A 20,347-nucleotide genomic window follows, 5' to 3' on the forward strand; every position below is an offset into this window, starting at 1 on the left:
GGAAGAATGTGGGCGCAGCCAGAGGTCGGGGCTGAGGTTCCTCTGGCCCAGCGCCCAGCCCGGCCCCTAGCCGCAGCCGGGCTCCCGGGATCTGGTTGCCAGGCTTTGGCTGCCTAGCACCTGGAAGCTGAGGCCCCAGGTCCCAGAGGAGCGCGTGGCCCCCGAGACGGAGACTTGACTCAGAAGAAACAAACGTTTGTGGCGCGGTCAGTCCGCTTTTACGACGCGCACTCCCCTGGGGCCCCTCTCCCTGTCTCAGCCAGCCCCCAGCTCTGGGGAGAAGCGGAGCCCCGATCTCTCTCCCCAAGGGGAAAGAGATGCCCCTGCTTCCGGGAGTGGGCGAGACTGACTCACTTTCCTAGGCCGGGGCGAGTCTGGCCGCACCCGGACCCCAAGCCGCGAGCTGGTGGGGTGGGCGGGGAGCGGGAGGGCGGGCACTAGGACCGGGCGGCCGCGGCTCCGCCCCCTCTTCCGGCGGGCTGGCTAGCCGATCGGGCTCTGGCCGCGGCCGCCAGTCGGCGCCGCCCGGAGCCGGGAGCGCGGCGGGAGCGAGGCGCGGGCTGTGGGGCCGCCGCGTGCCCGGCCCCGCTCGCCCGTGCCCGCCGCTCGCTCGCTCGCTCGCCCGCCATGCCCGGCTTCGACTACAAGTTCCTGGAGAAGCCCAAGCGGAGGTTGCTGTGTCCGCTGTGCGGAAAGCCCATGCGCGAGCCCGTGCAAGTTTCTACCTGCGGCCACCGCTTCTGTGACACCTGCCTGCAGGAGTTCCTCAGGTGCGGGGCCGGGAGAGCGGGGGAAGGCCGGTGACGGGGGAAAGGGGCGCAGCCGGGAGAGGGACTCAGGCCCCACGCACGCCGGGCCTTTGTCTGCGCCGCCGCCCTGTGACCTCAGGGGCGCCCACCGTGACGTCACGGGGAGGTGGTGACGTCAGGCCCAGAGGGAGGACCCCACGCACTAGGCCGTAGGGTCCCGGGCCCCACCTGCCCTGCGCCAGGTGGGCAGAACTCCGTGCCCTCCTAAGGGGAGGAGATGGGAGGGACGCCCTTCCTGACCTGTGGCCGGCCCTTCCCCTCACCTGAGAGCCAGAGCGGCCTCATCCTTGAACTTTGAATCCCGGCCGGAAGAGAAGGACAAACCCTCTGTGCCGTGCAGCACTTTAATTCTCCGGAGTTTTCACCCCTCTAACCTCTTCTGATTCTTCGAACGTCCAGAGAACGGCAGCTATTGTTCTCCCATTGCACAGATGATGAAACGAGAGATCCAGAGAAAGGCTGCGACTTGTGCAGGGTCGCGCAGTTACTTACGGGCTTCTCTGGGATTTAATAAGTCCGCGCTGCTTGTGGACACACAATAGAGGGAGGATTGTGACGCTACAATCTTCCCCGGAGGCCGGACTCCTTTAGGTGTCTCTCCCCTCTCCTGGGGGTCTTGAGTACGGCGTGTAGTCAATAAATGGTTAGGGAGGGGGTCGCACCCCGGTTGTTACTGAACGCCCCCTGCTCTCAGAACCCAGGTCGCCCCTTGGTTCTTGGGCATCCATGAAGTTTCTGGGAGCCCTGTGGTCTTTAGTCTGCTGCCCACGCTGGCAACTGCTCAGGCCGTGTGTGCGGAGGCAAGATGAGTGGGCACCCACTCCTGGGAGGTCGTGCCCCCAGAGCACAGGGAAGGTTGGGTCAGCCATGGTAGGAGGCTGTTTGCCGCGCTGACGGGATCGAGGGGCCCAGGCCGGGAGGTCACCTCTGGAGCTCTTGCCCGCGGTGCCCCCTCCCTCGGCCCACCGCAGCCCCTAGCTGGCGGAAACCTCCGCAGGCCCTTTGTTTTCTGTTCCCCCACAGCCGGGCCGGCTCCTGCCCTCACATATGCTCCTGTACAGCCGCTGTGCCGCCGCCTCCCCCCTTTCCCTCCCCCTCCTCCCTCCTCGCGGCAGTGCACACACTTACTCTCCTACAGACACACAGTCCTATTGTCTCCTCCTCTGCTCTTCCCCGGCCCTCTGGTTTCCAGATGAGGCCAGCTGAGCCCCCCCACCCCCCACTCCCAGCTGACCCACCCAGACTGCCTCGGGGAAGGAGCGGGGGAGGGGGCTGTCAAGCCCGTTTCCCTCCACCACCTCCTCCTGCTCAGTCCCCTCTCTGCTGCTTCTGCCCCTCCCCCTCCCGGAAATCCCCTCTTCCTCTCCCCCAGCCCCTCCCCCATCCTGTCTTCTCCCCTGGGCCTGGGCCTCCACTGCACAGCCCCGAGCAGCCGCTGCCCCTGTCTCTCCCCCTCCCCCAGTGCCTGAGCCATGCTGCTGAGGCTTCTGGAGGGAAGAGGTGGTTCGGCAGGCTCTGCCCTCACCATCACCCCCTACCCTATAAGCAAGGGCGTCCATTCATTGTCCTGGCCGAACCTTTGTCCTGGCTGGGCCCCAAGCTACAGGCTAAGCTTCTTCTGCCTTAAGCCTAGGGACATGCCTCAGTCCCCTCCCTGTCTCCAAACCACTAAGTCAGCACATTCCTGAAGCAGCCAAGTGGACCCCTTTCCCCCTTGGCCCACCCCTCTTTCCCAACTCCTGCCAGGGCTATTACTCAGGTTGGTCCAGGAAGGCTGGTTGTCCTGTGGGCAGGAGCACATCCCTTCAGTGTCTGGGCATGTATTGTTCTTGGCATTGGTAACATGACCAGTGGTAGTGGAGTCGGGGAGGAGGTGGGTGCTAGAAATCCTTTGGGTACCTGGGGCATGGACTGCCCTGGCAAGTGCCTTCAGAGCAGGGCTGCTATGTAGCCTCTGTTCCACCTTGAACCCTCCCTGCCTCCCACCTACCTGACTCAGACCTGCCAGGAATGCCATGCCCGAGGGCCTTCAGTTCTGCTTGGAGAGCCCCTGCCCTGCCTGGGCCATGTCAGTCATGTGTGACTGGTCCTGGCTGGGGGTCAGCAAGGGCATGTTGGCAGGAGGACAGACTCCTTGGGTGCTAACAGCTAGGTGGAGTTTGGTGTAGAAGGAGGGCAGCTGGCAGGGTGAGCAGGGTCAACCAACTTCAGAAGCCCACCAAGCAGTGACCAGAGCCTTGGCTATGCTTGCCTGGGCATTTTTTTGTGCTCCAGCCTCTCTCCTGTGTACTTCTTCAACTGTGAGCCCCTGTAAAATGGGAACATTCCACCCCTTCTCAGAGGCCACCAGTGAGGACTGGGTAGAAGTGTAAACACAGTGCTGGGGATTGTGCCTTTCCCTGACTTTCCTTTAGGAGACACACCCTCAAGGAAGGAGGAGAGGGATGGGGTAAGGTGGCCCCAAGATGACCTTTGCCCTGGTTCTTGGCCAGGGACCTTCATGGTGGCTGGGCAGCCCTGGCACTTAATCTCAGCCCATCCCTGTTCACCCTCCCCATCAGCTTTCAGCCCAGCCAATAAAAACTAACGTGGGGGGAGGGGGTAGCTGGGCAGCCTGTTCTTTTCCCAGTCCAGCTGCCATTCTGTGGGGAGGGGGTGCCAGCTGCCACCTGTTGGCCAAGTGCTGTCTGAGGCAGCTGTCTGTGCCACCACTGAGCCCAGAACCACCCCCCTCCCCAGGACAGAGACTGGGATTTTGTGGGGTCCTGCGGAAGTGGGCCGCCCAGGCCTCTGATTGCCCTTTTGTCTCAGCTGGGGCTGGTTGGGAACCGGTCTGGTGAGGGAGGGAGGCTGCCCTGGCTAAGGGGGTGGGACCAAGGGCTCCCCCTTTCCATAATGAGAAGCCTTGACCCTGCCCCCTTTTCAGTGAAGGAGTCTTCAAATGCCCTGAGGACCAACTTCCTCTGGACTATGCCAAGGTGAGTCCACATTGCCAGGCCAAAGCTCAGATACAGGCTGTTGCCCTTGGTGGTTGGCAGCCAGTCGGCTCAGAGCCAATATCAACCAGAGCCTTGGGATCATGCACCCCCACAAAGGTAGCCTGTTCCCTCCCACCAGGCCAGTTTGCAAACTCTGTTTGCCCTGGAGGGCAGGCACAATGCCCAGCCTGTGGGGAGTGCACAGAGCTGCTCTGTGCCCACAGAAGTGCTCCCTCCCCTTCCGGTGGCAAGCCAGACCTGTGGCTGAGGGCCAGGACCCCACCACGGGAGAAGGAAAGAGAGGGTGAGGAGACAACCTGGGACCAAGCAAGCTGATTGGTTGCCTCTCCAAAGGGAGTGTCATGTGCAGGCATGTTGGGATCCTTCATCAGAGCAGACACCACCTGCTGTGCCCTTCATCCCTAGGCATCTGAGGGGCAAATAGCCCCAGAGAGGCTCTCACTGGCTCTGAGGTAGAGCCAGCCCACTGAGCTGGGGCGGGGGGGTTGGGGACTGCAGCAGGCTCTGACTCTTGCCAATTCCCCCCATTCCTACCCCCAGATCTACCCAGACCCAGAGCTGGAAGTACAGGTATTGGGCCTGCCTATCCGCTGCATCCACAGTGAGGAGGGCTGCCGCTGGAGTGGGCCCCTGCGTCACCTACAGGTGAGGCTCTGATGTCTGGGACCGGGACTAACCCTCCCTCTGCAGGCACTAACTGCAGCCCTTCCTACCAGGGCCACCTGAATACCTGCAGCTTCAACGTGGTGCCCTGCCCCAATCGCTGTCCCACCAAGCTGAGCCGCCGTGATCTGCCTGCACATTTGCAGCACGACTGCCCCAAGCGGCGCCTCAAGTGCGAATTTTGTGGCTGTGACTTCAGTGGGGAGGCCTATGAGGTGGGCGGGGCCTGGCTGAGGGCGAAGGGAGGGTGGGGCACCTGATGGCCCAGGCATCCCTTAACTCAGCACCTCTTGCATTTCCACAGAGCCACGAAGGCATGTGCCCCCAAGAGAGTGTGTACTGTGAAAACAAGTGTGGTGCCCGCATGATGCGGCGGCTACTGGCCCAGCATGCCACCTCTGAGTGCCCCAAGCGCACTCAGCCTTGCACCTACTGCACCAAGGAGTTTGTCTTTGACACCATCCAGGTGAGGCCCTTCCTGAGCTGTGGGCTGTGGGGCAGATGACAGGGAGTCAGGCTATTGACCACTGCCTCTCTGCCTTTGCGGCCCCAGAGCCACCAGTACCAGTGCCCAAGGCTGCCTGTGCCCTGCCCTAACCAGTGTGGTGTGGGCACCATTGCTAGGGAGGATCTGCCGGGCCATCTGAAGGACAGCTGTAGCACTGCCCTGGTGCTGTGCCCATTCAAAGACTCCGGCTGCAAGCACAGGGTGAGACGCCCCTTCTCCTTCCTGTCAGTTCCCCCTTTAGCCTTCATAGCCCTAGACGGAGGCTAGGCTTCCTGATGCACCCTAGGCCTCAGCGGTTCTTGCTATGCTACTCTGAAGCCTTCAGTCCTTCCCCCTGCTGGCCAGCTCCAGCCTTCCTAGCACCCTCTGTCTTCATCCAGAGTTGAGTGCCTGCTACCCCACACCTGCTCTGCTCCTCTCCTCTCCCTGGGTTTTCCCCTACTGATAACTCTCCTCCTTCCCCCATGGCCTGGGGCTTTGCCAACAGTGCCCTAAGCTGGCAATGGCACGGCACGTGGAGGAGAGTGTGAAGCCGCATCTGGCGATGATGTGTGCCCTGGTGAGCCGGCAACGGCAGGAGCTTCAGGAGCTGCGGCGAGAGCTGGAGGAACTATCGGTGGGCAGTGATGGCGTCCTCATCTGGAAGATCAGCAGCTATGGGCGGAGGCTACAGGAGGCTAAGGCCAAGCCCAACCTCGAGTGCTTCAGCCCGGCCTTCTACACACATAAGTATGGTTACAAGCTGCAGGTGTCTGCATTCCTTAATGGCAATGGCAGTGGTGAGGGCACACATCTCTCCCTCTACATTCGTGTGCTGCCAGGCGCCTTTGACAATCTCCTTGAGTGGCCCTTTGCCCGCCGCGTCACCTTCTCCCTGCTGGATCAGAGCGACCCCGGGCTGGCTAAACCACAGCATGTCACTGAGACCTTCCACCCCGACCCAAACTGGAAGAATTTCCAAAAGCCGGGCACATGGAGGGGCTCCTTGGATGAGAGTTCTCTTGGCTTTGGTTACCCCAAGTTCATCTCCCACCAGGACATCCGAAAGCGAAACTATGTGCGGGATGATGCAGTCTTCATCCGTGCCTCTGTTGAACTGCCCCGAAAGATCCTCAGCTGAGTGCAGGCGGGGATCGAGGGGAGGACAGGATAGGACACTAGCTCAGTCAGGCAGTGGCTGAATCTGGAGAAGGGGCCGGACCCCCCTTTCAGCTCCTTCTGCTGCCTTGGTTCTGTTATCCTGTTCTCTCTAACCCAACCACCCTCAGGTGCCTCCAGCTGGTGCTTCAGCCCTAGCCCCTGGTGGGGTGAGCAGGTCTCGGGGTCATCAAGGGCTGGAAACAAGTGATCCCAGGGCCTGTCTCCCCTCCCAGGTAAGGCAGACATGCCTTGGTGCTGGCCATACTCCACCCGGCCTGAGGTGCCTGCTCAGGTGCTATGTCCCAAGAGCCATAGAGGGGGAGTTGGGAAAGGGAGGGGTAGTTAAAAGAATCTGCCTTGAGATCTGATTTCTCTTCCCCTTTCCCCAGCTGTGCCCCCTCTGGTTATTTATTTCCTTAATGCCAGGAGGACACAGCAGGGGAACCCTGATTTTTAATAAATCCTGAATTGTATTTATTAACTTGGTTTCAGCCTATCTCATCTGGGTTGGTTAGGCTCCTGGGAAGCTGAGCCCAACTGAAGGCAAAGGACCAGTCAGAGAAGGGCTGCTGCCACTACAGGCTGCAGCATTCAGCAGCCCTGCTGGATCGCCTTCTGGTGGGTGACAGGGGAACTGCCTCAGGTTTTGTGTAGAAGAGTCATCTACCCTCTGGTGGTTAGATGTGGGAGGTGCAGGGCCTGTGCATTTTACAAGGCTGGAGTCCATGGTCCATACCCCACCAGTCTAGTGCCTCCGCCTTAGGCAGGTCTTTCTTGGTCTAATGATAACAGCTACCATTCATTGAGTATTTTCATGTAATGGAACATTGCTAAGCACTTTATGTGCATTATTTCATTTAATACAACAGTCAAGTGAAATAGCTTTTATCACCATAATAAAAGGACCTATCTTAGTAGGCTATAGTAAAGAGTTAATGAGACAATGCATGTTCCTGGCACAGAATGAATGTTAATCTAGCTGGAAGCCCAGGGACTAACAAGAGCAAAGGGGCCTTCAAGATGTACAAGGCACTTTGATTTTCTCATCCCTCTCTCATTTGCTTTTCATACAGGCCTCAATGAGTGCCTGTGATTACACATTAACATTTCACCAATGAAACAGGAACAGAGAAGTGAACTGATATGGTAATCCTTCAGCTGTTTGGGGGCAGGGCCTAGATTGTTTTAAACTCCAAGAATTTGGATCCCTATACCAGCCAGTTGCCAAAAACCAAAAAGCAAAACAATCTCTAGAAGTATAGCCCTCTACTTTTGGTAACACTGTAGTTAGATTTGGGTTTGGGTCCTTGCTGTGCTTGCTTTTGGCATGTAGTGACATGGGGCATCATTACCCTCACTGATAAAATGAATCCTGCTCACCTAGATCTGTTATGATTAAATGAACTGATAAGCATAAAGTGCCTTACCCTCTTGCCTAGCCCTGAGAAGAGGCCCAATGTAAGGTAACTGATGCAGTAAGGGGACATTCAAGGCTGTAGTTCTCTCCTCCCACACAGAGGATGAAGTGACAAAGGCCTGTACTGACAGGACTGAGCCCTCCACCAGCCCAGTCTTTTCAAAGGAAATCAAATTCACTGATCTAGTGGGGAGATGGGCCCTGGCTGCCTAGCTGACAAAGTAGGGACGGACTCCTTTGCCAGATAAACCATCCTGGTACAGTGATGCCCGGAAAACCATACGCTGTAGCAGAGGAAATGCCTTGAGGTAACAGGTGGGCCTGCCCATCCAGCACCCCAATAGACGCTGGACAGCCTGAATCAAGTGGGCTCCCTCTGCTGCCAGGACACTGCCATTGCATAATTCCAGAGGCACATTTACCTAGACTGGTGCCTTCTAGAGTTGTGTGCAACAACGGGGCTTTGCAGTCAACCCCACACTCATCCAGCCTGTCAGGCGTGACCCTCATTCCAGTGCCAGTTACAACTGCTTTGTAGAACTCAGGCCAGGTTCTGCCTCAAAGTGTGAGCTGCAATGCCCAAGCACCCACCACAGCCTGGAATCATTCACTCTGGAGGCAGACTGGGCTCACCTGTCTACTGTTCAGTTCTGTGACCTTAGGCTAAATGCAGGTCTCATCTGGCAGAGGCAGAAGAAGGATTTCTTTCACAGAGGTGGCATGAGGAGTAAAGGAGGCAAAGCACTTTTACTAAAGGGGACCCCACAGACAAGGACATGCTAAGGAGGGAGTATGCTTTGAACATTAAAGAGCATTCAGTAAGCCACCTGCTGACTCTTGCTACCAAGGATCTGATTCCACCCTCCCTAAATCCCGCATCCTGTGGAACTTTTCTTTCCCTCCATCACATCAAACTAAGCAGAAAAGGCAAGACGGCAATTGAAATAGCTCTTTTGGTTTTCTTCCCCTGCAGACAAGAAAGGTAACATTCTCTAATACGCAACACATGAGAAAATTCCAATCACAAAGAGGTGTCAGTTTTCATGTTGCAGATTACAGCACCCATTACCTCCACCTCTGTTAGTGGCTCTCAGAAATTCCAATGTATTGAAGGTTTGAGAAGGGGAGGGAGAGAGGGAGGTTTAGTTTTAGGTTGGCTTAATAGCAAACGAGATTCCCATTTCTCAATGACTGATAGCCTTGAAGTGGCAGGACTCTGGGCCTCCAGTAAGGGGCAGCAAACCATACTTGCCCATTAAATTCCACACTAAGGCCTGCCTGGGGAGAGGACTGGCCAGCTGGGTACCCTACAGGGGTTGACTTTACTGCCTACCCATGCCCTACAATCACCACAGCACGTAGTCTAGGATAATGGGTTGGGAGGGATTCTGAGTGGGATAAATGCTATCTATACAGGCCCTCCTAAAAATGAATCACTCCCCTTCTAGCAAGTGAGACATGTTAGAAACAGTTATAAGAAAAAATTACCTCAAACATTCACAGCATTAAACGAATAGGACAAGGTCAAAGGTGAATTTTTTCTTTTTTACTGGTTTATAATCTTAAAAACCCCATCACACCCATAAACCACCACAGGTGAGGTGAGAGAGATGGAGAATGAATGCTACAGTATGTGGACAGAGTTGGGGATCCAGGTATTCCCCGGGGGTAGTGTGGGACGGAGGCAGGAAGTGTGGATAGGAGGCCCTGGTTTGGACCCTTATTGCTGGTTGGGGTTGGCTGGCAGAAGGGGAGGACTCAGGCTGAACTAGGAAACATCTCACACCAAAGGCGAGGGCAGTTGAAGGGTAAGGGGATCACAGTACATTTTCCATGCAGACTAGGGATGGGAGTGAGAGCTTCAGAAACTTGTACCCCTACATAGGAAGAGATGGGTTTGAGGTTGACTTTAAAAACCCCCAAGTTGGTGCCTGGTCCAATTTCCTAAAATGGCAGCTCACCTTTTGGGGAGAGGCATTGGGGGAAAAAAATTACAGCAAGAATATCTGGTTTGGAGATCAAGCAAGGAATAAGGGTGCTCTTTAAATTTGACTCAGAAAGCAGAAGTTGGAAGGGGGCCCTGGGTGAGATGGTGGTCAACACTCTGGGAGAAGGCATTGCACCAGAAGCTGCAGGCGCTCTGGAGGGCTCAGGGACAGGGAGGTACCAGTGTTCACAGACGGCAGGAAGACAATCGGGAACAATAAATTAGGACTTCATGTTGCTATCATTTGGCATAACACAATCAGGAATTTTTTCTTTTTAAATATAAGGCAACTTGCCAATACATAATTTAAAAACGGGTCTTCAGTCACATTGCTTCAGATCACTAGAGAATTTCTGGCTAAAGAACAGTGGGTAGTAAAGATAAACCTGAAACTTTAAATAAGAACATTAGCTCACATTCCCCAAAGACAAGAGGAAAGGTATGGGCTTATTTGGTTTAAAAAAAAAAAAGAAAATAAAAAAAAGAGCCCAACTGTGCATATTTAACAGAAGGGTGCAAAAATTTATAACAAAACATTATCTAAGTTTAAAGTTACAGAAAGGTGTTAAATTTCTAGCTAATTGTCACTTGAAAATGAAACACACTGCGCATAGAGTGGACAGGGCATGATCTAAGAATAGGCAAGGGACAGCAGGGGCTGTTTCCAATGTAGGCCCATCCAGCTGTTAGAACCATGCTCATTTGGTAAAGGAATAATTCAAAGAGCTTAAGGCTTTGTGTTGGTTTTTTTTTTTTTTTTTTTTTTCCTCTTTTTCTTTCTTCAAACTGAGGGGTTGCAAAGGGAGGTGACTAGAGTGTGAATGTACCTGTGGGGCCAATCATACACAATGCTACTCAGAATCACACTACATCCATATGAAACATGACATTTAAAACTTACAGTGTAGAGCAATATTCTTAGCCAGTGTAGAGAGAACTGAATGCATTTTAACTTTTTTTTTTTTTTTTTTTGGTGTTTTTAATTCCAATCTCCAATGTGATCATCCCTTACCTACCTAATTCCTCAAGTAAGGTAGTAGAGTTTTTTGTTTTGCCTCTTTTTTTTGAGAGAGGAGAGTGTAGGACACGAGGGCAGCAGGTGTTAGGAGAGGCAGCAGTGGGAAAGGAATCTTGGGTATCCTGGATGGTCAATGCATTTCTCTAGGTCTGGAAAGGGGAGTCAGGAACCAAGGTGCCAATACAAAGATTTTTTTCCATATCTCAAGGCTATGGCCAAATACCTGCAGGATGCCCTTGAGGTCAAGCATGTGGCAAGGAAAGGTACAGAGGCTCTGGGATAAATGTAAATGCAAAACAAAGCCTTGAGGAATAGAAAGGAGCCGGAAGGAGATGAAGACTGGGTCAGTTTTGATTTAAGATCTTTGGGTGAATAAGGAATTAGCTTCCAGAGCACTTGGGAAGTCTGGCTTCTTAGTCCCACAGAGAGACAGGAAGAGGCCTAGTTAGGGGCCTGGGCACCTACAGCTACCTCACCTGGGGCTCTTCCCTTAGCCCACACCTCAGTCCTAAGGGAGATGAGGCAAAGGTTCAGGAAAGGATGGGAGGAGGCCAGTCAGAAATGGCCAAGGTGGAGGGACTGACTGAAAGGCAGCAGAGAGAAAAGCCTAGGGTTCAAGTTAGGTTCTAATATAAAACCAAAAGTTGCTGGAGGGGAGGATGAGAGGACCTTTCTGTCCCCAACTGGATCCCACCAAATTTCCTTTCTTAGACATCTAAGAGTGATCACATTGGAGCAGTGAGACTTTGAAACTATCCAGTTACTTAAAATTAAGACTAAACCTAGGAGGGCGACGTACAACGTGTTGCATGTGGAGGGCACCAGGGCTCCCTATCTATACCCTGGGTGCTGAATATGAAGACTTCGACTATCTGTGGGATCAGGGGCTCGGTTGCCAGGGACTCGGTGGGCCTTGCTCAGCATGGCCAGGCTCTGTTCTCGGAAGCAGGCCTGCTGGAAATCCCCACTTAGGTAATCCACTGTTTGCATCAAGCTGTTCTGGCTTGCCACTGGACCGCCCCCGGTCCCCGCTCGGTAGTGGGCCCCAGGAGCTGCTGCACAGTCGAGGGGTGCACCTGTGGGCTGCCCACTGTGGAATGGCATGGTGAGGTCCTGAGACCCCGAGCTGTCGCTATTGGGAGTGGGCAGAATGTTGTTCCACAGGGGTTGAAAGAAGTGACCATTGGGGTAGGCCAGTGGGGCTGCCAGGCCATTGACTGGTGGGGATGGGGTTGGCTTCTCCAGGGGTGGCTTCAGATGGAAGGACTGTGCCAGGCAGAGTTCCTGCGGGTAGGCAGGGGCCTTGCCCACAAAGCCAGGCCCTGCCAACTCGCGTCCTGCCGCATGCTTGCCTGTCAGGCCAGGGGCTGGCGTCCCACCAGCTTCGCTGCACATCTGTTGCAGGTGGGCCAGCTGGTGCTGGTTCCAGGCGACTGGCTTCAGGTCGCTAGGGTAGCCAGTGGGGGCTCGAGAGATACCTGTGGGCAGGTTGACAGGACCTGTGGCAGGCAATGCGGCTGTGGCCGCATGGGTGTGCTCCATGGGATTGACCACACATGAAGGCATTGGTGTGGGGACGCTGTGGGTCGACACCCGGGTGCTTGCATTGATGAGCAGACTGCGACTAATGGGACTGGGGTTGGCGATCTGGCCCTCACACACTGAGGTAGTGCTGATGCCTGCCCTCGTCTGGCAAAACTGGTTGATCTGGTGCACGATGCTGCTCAGGTCCGGGGGCTGGCTGTGCTGCAGGGTGGCCGCCATTGAAAGGGGGATAGTTGAGGTAGACACGGTCACATTCGGGGGGGCATCTGAGTCTGGCATCTTCCGGCCTCCATGCAGCAAGGGGTTGGGGGGGTGCTGGAGACCCTGGTGAGCCAGGGCCTGAGGGTGGGCCAAGCCCTGGGTTGGGGCCATGGGCTGAGGGTGGCCCAGGCCCTGAGGCTGCTGGAGGCTCTGAGGGTGGGACAGTGCCTGGGGTGGTGGGATACCCTGAGGGTGCTGCAGCGTCTGGGGAGGGGCATGGGCCAGGGTCTGTGCATGCTGCAGGGCCTGCTGGCGGGCCAGAGCCTGGGCCTGGGTGTGGGCTAAAGTGCTGGGTGCCACAGTGGCATAGGGCGCCACTGGGGGGTTCATGATGGCCTCAGGGAGCAACCGGGCTCGGGTGCCGTCAAAGTCCTTGAGTATGCTTTTGGCTGGCACTTTGACAATGGCAAGCAGGCCTGCCTTGGTGGCAGCCTGAGTCGGGTAGGGGCTGTAGCGCTGAGCTGACGTGTCGAGGCCGTTCACAGTACGACGAACGTGTTTCCGCTGGGGAACCTTCACACTGTTGGGGAAGATTTTTATAGTCAGTGGGTTGTTTGCGACCTTCTTAGCATACGCGTCCAATTCGGCTGGGGTAGGATAGTGAGCAGTTCTCATTTTCTGTGTAGTGTCCCCTAGAGAGAGAGAAGGGGAAGGAGAGCAAAGAGGGAAAGGGAGCTCATCAGTGCCAAGCCAACCAGCCCTTCTAGATGCCCCTTTTCAGGGTCTGGGGTGGGGGGTGTGGGGAAATACCTAGGTTGTCATATGTAGCCTTCATTCTAGACCTGCCTCAGCCCCCACAATAGCAAGTATTGCTAACATTTAGTAAATACTTAACAGTGGGCCAGGCCTTGTGCTAAGGATAGGCTACTTCAAGTAGTCCTCATTACTGCTTTAGGAAGGAGGTACTATCATGATTCCCATTTTATAAATGAGGTAACAAAAAGATCGGAAGAGCAAAACAACTTTCAAAGTCTTGTATCTTTGAGCCAGAACTTGGCCATTCCTCACAGAGGCAACCGAGAGTTCTACACAGAAATGCAGGCACTGGAACTCTCTCTAAATTCCTACCAGCCCATGCTTGCCTGGGGGTTAAAGGTTCTAAGCAGAGGTGCTTGTCAGGGCCCTTGGTGGTCATTTAGTCCCTTCCCCATGAACTATGGCAAAGAGGACACCCGGAGTCACTACTCTTCAGTCTGCAGTGGCCAATGATGCATCAGCCTTCTCCTGTGCCTTGGCAGTTGGCACATGGCCACTGGGTGGGCACTGTGGCACAGTGGACAGGATGCTTCTTTTCCAGGAGCAGAGGAATATGCTGTCAACATCTCTCCCCCATCCCCATGTCACAAGTTCATTTTTGTTTACAGTTTACTCTGACTGACTGGGTGAAGATCAAAAAGCTTTATTTATTTGCTTGTGGAGGATGATGACAATGACAGGGCAGCAGGGAGAGAAATCAGAAGAAAGGATTCAGGGAATCATTAAGTCCTGAGAGCCAAAAATAGTCTGTATTTGGTCCATGTCAGCCGTCACTTTCCAAAAAGAAAGAGGAAAAACCAGCCTTCCTTTGGAGACTGCGGAAATACCCACTCAATGTGCCTCATTAATGTTAACAGTCTCTTTGTTCCCATCTCCTGTTGCTTCCCATCAGGGGGCTCCAGCGGATGTCAGGCTTCCAGTCAAAAAGAAAAAGGTTCCGAGAACAAAAGCTTTTTAAGGACGCCAGTCTCCTTCAAGGGTCTCTGCTCTGTTCTCCCTCTCTCTGAGGGAGGGTCTCCCCTGAGTATACACAAAAGGTGCTTAATAAGTGCTTGCTGCATGAGTAAGTACACAAACTGCCCAAAGCAGAAGGCAAGTGGCTTGGCTGGGAGCCCAGGCTCAGCTAGCTGACTCCCTCCTCCCCATTTCCTCTCCTTGTAGAAGGCAGCCAGCATAGACCAAGGACTAATCTGACTAAATGCCCAGCTGGTAACCTCAGCTGGCCTTGGCCCAAAGGAGACCCCACTCAAAGTCACGTCACTGGGTATCAAATGAAACAGAAGTAGGCTACTGAGTGTGTTAGAAGAAAAAGGGTACAGCTGCCTCCGTTTGTTGACATTGCTGGGGTTAGCTGGCAGCAACTGCTTAGAAACTGCTGTTTTTGGAGGCAGGAAAAGAAAGCTCAAGTCCAGAATGGGGGGAGATTTGGTCCCATGCTAAAAAAGGGAGACCTGAGCAAAAAGGGTACGAACAGAAAGGAAAAGGTCTGTGCTTTCAAATATTTGCTCAATGCCCTGTACTTAGTAGACACTCCAACATGTTTAAGGGTCTGCTTTATTTACGAGTACAGAATAGATACTCATGCATAAATGAAATGTTTTTGAAATGGCTAATTTGGGGAAGGTCTTTCAAGGATGAATGTGATGATGATAACTGAGAGCAGGAAGAAGGAAGAGGCAGACACCCAGAAATTTTCTCCCATCTGTTAAGTAGCACTGCCTATGGTCAGAGTCAAAGCCCTAAGAGCTGAGTTTGAGTTCTGCTGTTTCTTAGAAGCCACTGACCCTCAACTGACTTCAGTCACCATAAAGTGGGGCTATTTTCTGACCCTCCTTAAATTCTCCTGGGCAAAAAAGATAGACAGACAGACAGACAGATAGATAGATAGATTAAATGAATGAATGAATGTCTGAGATCACTGATAGTCCCTAAACTGAAGGCACCAGAATTCCAATAGAAGCTTCCCTAGTCAGCCACTGTACTTAGGTGTCTGATTAGTCAAAATCATGTGACACTCCTACCATAGTGTCTTACCCAGAGCGGACATGTAGTAAATGCTTGGTAACTATACAGCACCTCCTCCCACCTCACATACCAGACTTAAGCCCAACCCTTGGGCCGGCCCGTGGCTCACTCGGGAGAGTGCGATGCTGATAACACCAAGGCCCCGGGTTCGGATCCCATATACGGATGGCCGGTTCGCTCACTGGCTGAGTGTGGTGCTAACAACACCAAGTCAAGGGTTAAGATCCCCTTACCGGTCATCTTTTAAAAAAAAAAAAAAAAAAAAAAAAAAAAAAAGCCCAACCCTTAAACTACAACAAAACACAAATTTTACAGCTGAGGAATGGGAGTGAGAAGCTGCTGGGTTTTATTAGTTCAGACAGGAAATAAAGGTCTGCCTCTGGTTTTCCCTCTATCCTACCTCCATGTTGGTGGGCTTCTCTCCTTGAAATCTAAGAGACAGTGGTACTGGTGAACCAAAGAGCTGAACAAGAAAGTTCCTTTGTTCAAGTCAGTGCCAACTCTCAGGTTGGTTTGTTCTAGCAAGAAGGTAGCTTGGCCTCATTCAGGAGTGTGGAATGGGACACTTACATTGATTAGTTTCTCTCTATCCCGTCTGCACTGTGTTAGTAACTGGTAAGAGCGCAGTCAAACAAAGGAATCAGAATTAAAGGGAAATGAAGGTGGAGAAGGTGAACATACTTTTTTTAAGGAAGAACCCCAAGGATGAGATGAGTATATTGAAAAGAAAGAGTGCACCCTCAGGAATACAGCACCACCCACCTCATAAACCAGACATAAGCCAAACCCTTAAACAACAACAACAAAACACAAATTCTTCTGAACACTTTCTTATCACAGCCCCCATGCAGGCACTCTGGCACCTTTCTTTCTTCTGTAACATATTCCGCTAACTGCATAGCCAACACAGATACCACAGCTTTGCAAGCAACTTACTTAAATATCTTGTACCAATGGTATCATTAACAGAGACATAAGGCAGTGTAGAGAACAGGGAATCTATGGTTAGAAAAATGTTAAAGAGATCTGGATACAAGCATTGGCTTCATCATCTGCCTACTGAGAGTCTCAGTCATTCCTCATTTATCAACAGGGACATTCCCTGCTCTCCTACTTCACAGAATTACTAAAATCAAGAGATTAAATGAAGAGGAAAATGCTATGTCAACAGAAACCATGATTGTCGATAGTTATTATTCAAGAATGATAGGTTTGGGGGCCGGCTTGTGGCTCACTCGGGAGAGTGCGGTGCTGATAACACCAAGGCCATGGGTTCAGATCCCTATATAGGGATGGCCGGTTACCTCACTTGGAGAGCGTGGTGCTGACAACACCAAGTCAAGGGTTAAGATCCTCTTACTGGTCATCTTTTAGGGGTAAAAAAAAAGAATGGTAGGTTGGTTGAATCTACCCACAGGGAGGAAAAAGCAACCTGACCAAGGAAGCCCCAACTGCAGAATCCCCTGGCCTTGAGCCTGAGAGTCAAATGTAGCAGAAAGCACTGTTGTCTACTTCAGGAACTGGAGGGAAAAAATCTGCCTGAATCCAGTCTTCCCCACTTTTTACCCTTCTGTTTTGAAGTCAGAAGACATGGGTGGCATATGTAGCAGGAACCTATATCACTGTGTGGAGAGGCACAGGCAGTGTGTTGCAAACATAGGTTTTGGAATCTGACCAGTGACTGAACAGTCATGTGACACTGGGAAGTGACAAGTCCTCTATGCCTCATCCTTAAAAGAAAAATAAGAGAGTCTCCCATATGGAATTACTGAGGAATAAGTGATAATATATGTAAAAACACTCAATATAGTGCCTGGACACAGTAAGCACTCAACAAATATTTCTATGAGCTTATCCAGTCACTAGGCCATTTCTAGGCCCCTCCACTAGGGGGCAGATATACATATAAAGAAACAGTAAATGGTAGTTTAGGCATTTGTCCCAGGACCCCAAAGGCTCTGCCATCAGGGATGTCAAAGTTGTTATGCAAAAGATGGTTTGAGAGGGTGGGGAAATAAAAAAAAAAAAAAGTTGGTTTGAGAGAGCCAGGTCGTGGCTCATTTGGGAGAGTGTGGTGCTGATAACACCAAGGCCACGAGTTCGGATCTCTATATAGGGATGGCTGGTTAGCTCTCATGGGAGAGCGTGGTGCTGACAACACCAAGTCAAGGGTTAAGATCTCCTTATCGGTCATCTTTTAAAAAAAAAAAAAAAAAAAAAAAGAATGAATGAATGAAAGAATCAATGACGGTTTGAGGACCAAGGACCTTTAATTATTTCAGCCATTCACACAGTATACATTTACTGAGCCTCTATTATTATACCTGATCCTGAGGTGGGGAAATAAGGAGTAGAGGCTTGAGGTTAAGAAAGAAAAAAAGTCAAAATCACATTTTCTGGGGCATTGGGAAAAGATGGGTCAGAGGAAAACAAAATTTCCAAGTGCAGAGTTCCAAAATAGCTAAAACTCTAAAAGAAAAGCTCCAGGAGGGCATCCACCTAACCCCAGCTGTGGTCCTCTACCAAGCACAGGACCCACCCACAGCCATGATGTTCTTTAATTCAGCCTGCCTTACAACAAATTACACAATTAGGAAGGAAACATATCACACTCTCCTACATACATAGAAAAGGAAGGGGAGAAGAGAAAAAGAGTTAGACGGGATCAATCCTGTAATTCCTTTTTTTTTTTTTTTCCCAAAAGATAAACGGTAAGGGGATCTTAACTCTTGACTTGGTGTTGTCAGCACCACACTCTCCCAAAGTGAGCCACGGGCCAGCCCTAATCCTGTAATTCTGAACACATGGCAGCTGAAGCCTGGGGAAAAGCCATTAGCCGGATAATTCACAGTGCTGGGCCACGAAACCATATATCCCATCTCCTGATCCCTGGCCCATCTCTCCTACCTTAAAGTGTTATAATATAAAGCACTTTAAGCTATAAATACCTGTGCCCCACCCGTCAGATTCCAAGCTTTGTGTTTCCCAGCAATTTATAAGACCCCCTAAGGTAGGTAGGGAAAAGTTGCATATGACAGTCACAAAACTGCTTTTAAGGTCCCTATAGCTGATGGGCCTGGGCTCTGAGCAGCTGCTTGGCTATTGGATCTCAAAGGAGACAGCTTATGCTCCATTTCACCTTAAAGGCAAATGTTTAATGCTAACAGCTATGACAGAATTTTTTTCTTACACATTTTGGGGGAGGAGAGAAAAAAGCAGGCAAGCTTAAAAACACCATTAAGCCCTCTCTTCTGCAAAGATTTGAGTGTATGTAAGGACAGCAACATAGAGAATCTGAAGGGATCGAATACACTGTCCCCCACACAGATACGTGAGCTGAAAACAGGGAAGAAGGATATCTCAATTCTTGAATCCAGATTTAGGGACAGTGGTAGGCAGAGGCTATTTGGAGGCTACTGTGGGGAGATCTAAAGTCTAGAGAGTGGAGATCTAAGGTCAGCACTGAGATAAAGCTGTCAATTTGCCTCCCCTCCCAAACAGCTCTTCTCTTGATACATCTCTGTCAGAAGCTGTCAGTGTGTGTTAAAGAACCTAGAAGAAAGAGACTGAGTTTCCCTTTATCATCTTATTGTATGCCTCCAAGAATACTCCCTTTCCAGTCTGTCCCTGGAAGCCCAGAACTAGGCACAATGCAGTTAGTATGCTGATCTGGGTGGCCAGGGAGCCCATACAACTTCATCACCCAATTATCATTTAAGAGAAAGGCTAGGTTAGGAAGGCTGATATAGCAGAGCTTGCCTATTGTGTCAGGCAGCTGTCGAAGGACGACTGTCACCTTCAGATTTGTCATTACACAGAGCTGAATTCATCAGCCAAAAGCCAGAACTAGCCAGGCTCTGAGTCTTATACTCCCTCAAAGAAATGAAGTCAAGAGGCTAGACAATCTTAACTTATGACCATCTCATAGAGCATGGGTCGGCAAGTTACAGCCTTCATGCCAAGTCCAGCTACTGTGTGTTTTGTAAAAAGTTTTAATGGAACACTGCCATACTTATTTGCTTATATATTGTCTATGGCTGCCTTTGCCCTACAACAGCAGGGCTGAGTAGATGCAAGAGAGACCATATGGCCCACAAAGCTAAAAATACTTGCTATCTGGCCTTTACAGAAAAAATGTGCCAACCCCTGTCATAAAGGATTCAAGTAAGGTGCTGAAGCACCCTTTCCTACTAACAGGGAAGCATAACTGCTTCACTGGTTTCTCCTTCTTTTGCTCTGAAAGGGAGGTTTATTCCAAATTTAGGGCTGTTTTTATACTTGAAGATACTACACATGGTAATGAGCAAGGAACAGAATCTTTTCTTGTATATCATGAACGGTAGTGTAGGAATCTGGGAAAATATGAAGTATAAAACCCCAATTCCAGTCAGTTAAGACAGGAATCTAACAGAGAGATCTCAAAGGCTCAATCTTGTGGAAAGTATATTAGCAGGAAAATACTCAGACTGAGAAAGTTAGCTCCCCATCCCTTCTGGGGGCAAAAGCTCCTTTACTTGCTGTGAACTGAAGTCACACTGACTCAGAAGGCAGACAGCAAAGCCAAAGAGAACTGTCTGTTTCCATGGTAGCGTATACTCAGAGTTCAAAACATAAGAACAGTGTAAACAGTTTACTTCAGAGACACAGTAAGTAATCTGGACTGCGAGTTTTCTTTCAACTCCTCATGGGAGTTCACACTGAAACACCTTTTTGAAAGGTGATGTGTGTGTGTGTGTGTGTACATACATATATATATATATCTCCTGTAAAGTTCCATATAGCTTTGTAGCTCAACAGAAAACTATCAGCAACAATTAAAATTAAGATGATATACACGGGGGAATTTTAGTATTTAAGAGCATCTCTCTGATCAGAAAAGTGTCTCACACTGCTGACAGGTAGAGCCTCTGCAGCTGCTTTCCTGCTGTCTCTGCTGAAGAATACCTTGGAGTCCCAAAATTCAAGGTTAATGGACTCCAGACGAGCCTCTGGGATAGCACAAATGTAGAGACAAAATAAAGGATCACACATCCTGTCCTAGGATCCAGATTACTTACATTTCTGAAGTCCAGTGTTCATCTGCGTGTGAGAAAGAAGCTGAAAGGACAGGTCACCTGGCCCTGGTAGACAGGCTAGCATGGCAGACTGGCATCAACACAACATGGGGCAGTGGTTCACACTGTAATAAACAAAAAATAAGGTCATGGAACACAAGGCAC

General features: G+C 51.4%; 2 protein-coding genes across 2 annotated transcripts in view; one reads left to right on the forward strand and one right to left on the reverse strand.

Annotated features, from left to right (window-relative positions):
* Positions 1–627: 627 nt before the first annotated feature.
* On the forward strand, positions 628–6,536 carry TRAF4 (TNF receptor associated factor 4). The gene is made up of 7 exons (XM_063112613.1): positions 628–770; positions 3,736–3,787; positions 4,349–4,453; positions 4,525–4,686; positions 4,776–4,937; positions 5,025–5,180; positions 5,467–6,536. Exons 1-7 carry the CDS (start codon positions 628–630, stop codon positions 6,097–6,099), a joined length of 1,413 nt encoding a protein of 470 aa, XP_062968683.1. The 3' UTR covers positions 6,100–6,536.
* Positions 6,537–9,735: 3,199 nt separating this feature from the next.
* The window catches only part of FAM222B (family with sequence similarity 222 member B), a 69,426-nt gene continuing 58,814 nt past the window's right edge, over positions 9,736–20,347 (reverse strand). Inside the window, exons 2-3 of the mRNA XM_063112773.1 lie at positions 20,186–20,307; positions 9,736–12,979 (exon numbers count right to left, since the gene is read on the reverse strand). Coding sequence (XP_062968843.1) covers positions 11,373–12,979; positions 20,186–20,267 — 1,689 coding nt within the window. The 5' untranslated portion in view covers positions 20,268–20,307 and the 3' untranslated portion in view covers positions 9,736–11,372. The remainder of the gene's footprint in view (positions 12,980–20,185; positions 20,308–20,347) is intronic.

The sequence above is a fragment of the Cynocephalus volans genome, chromosome 10 (assembly GCF_027409185.1).
Source record: "Cynocephalus volans isolate mCynVol1 chromosome 10, mCynVol1.pri, whole genome shotgun sequence".
Classification (NCBI taxonomy): Eukaryota; Metazoa; Chordata; class Mammalia; order Dermoptera; family Cynocephalidae; genus Cynocephalus; species Cynocephalus volans.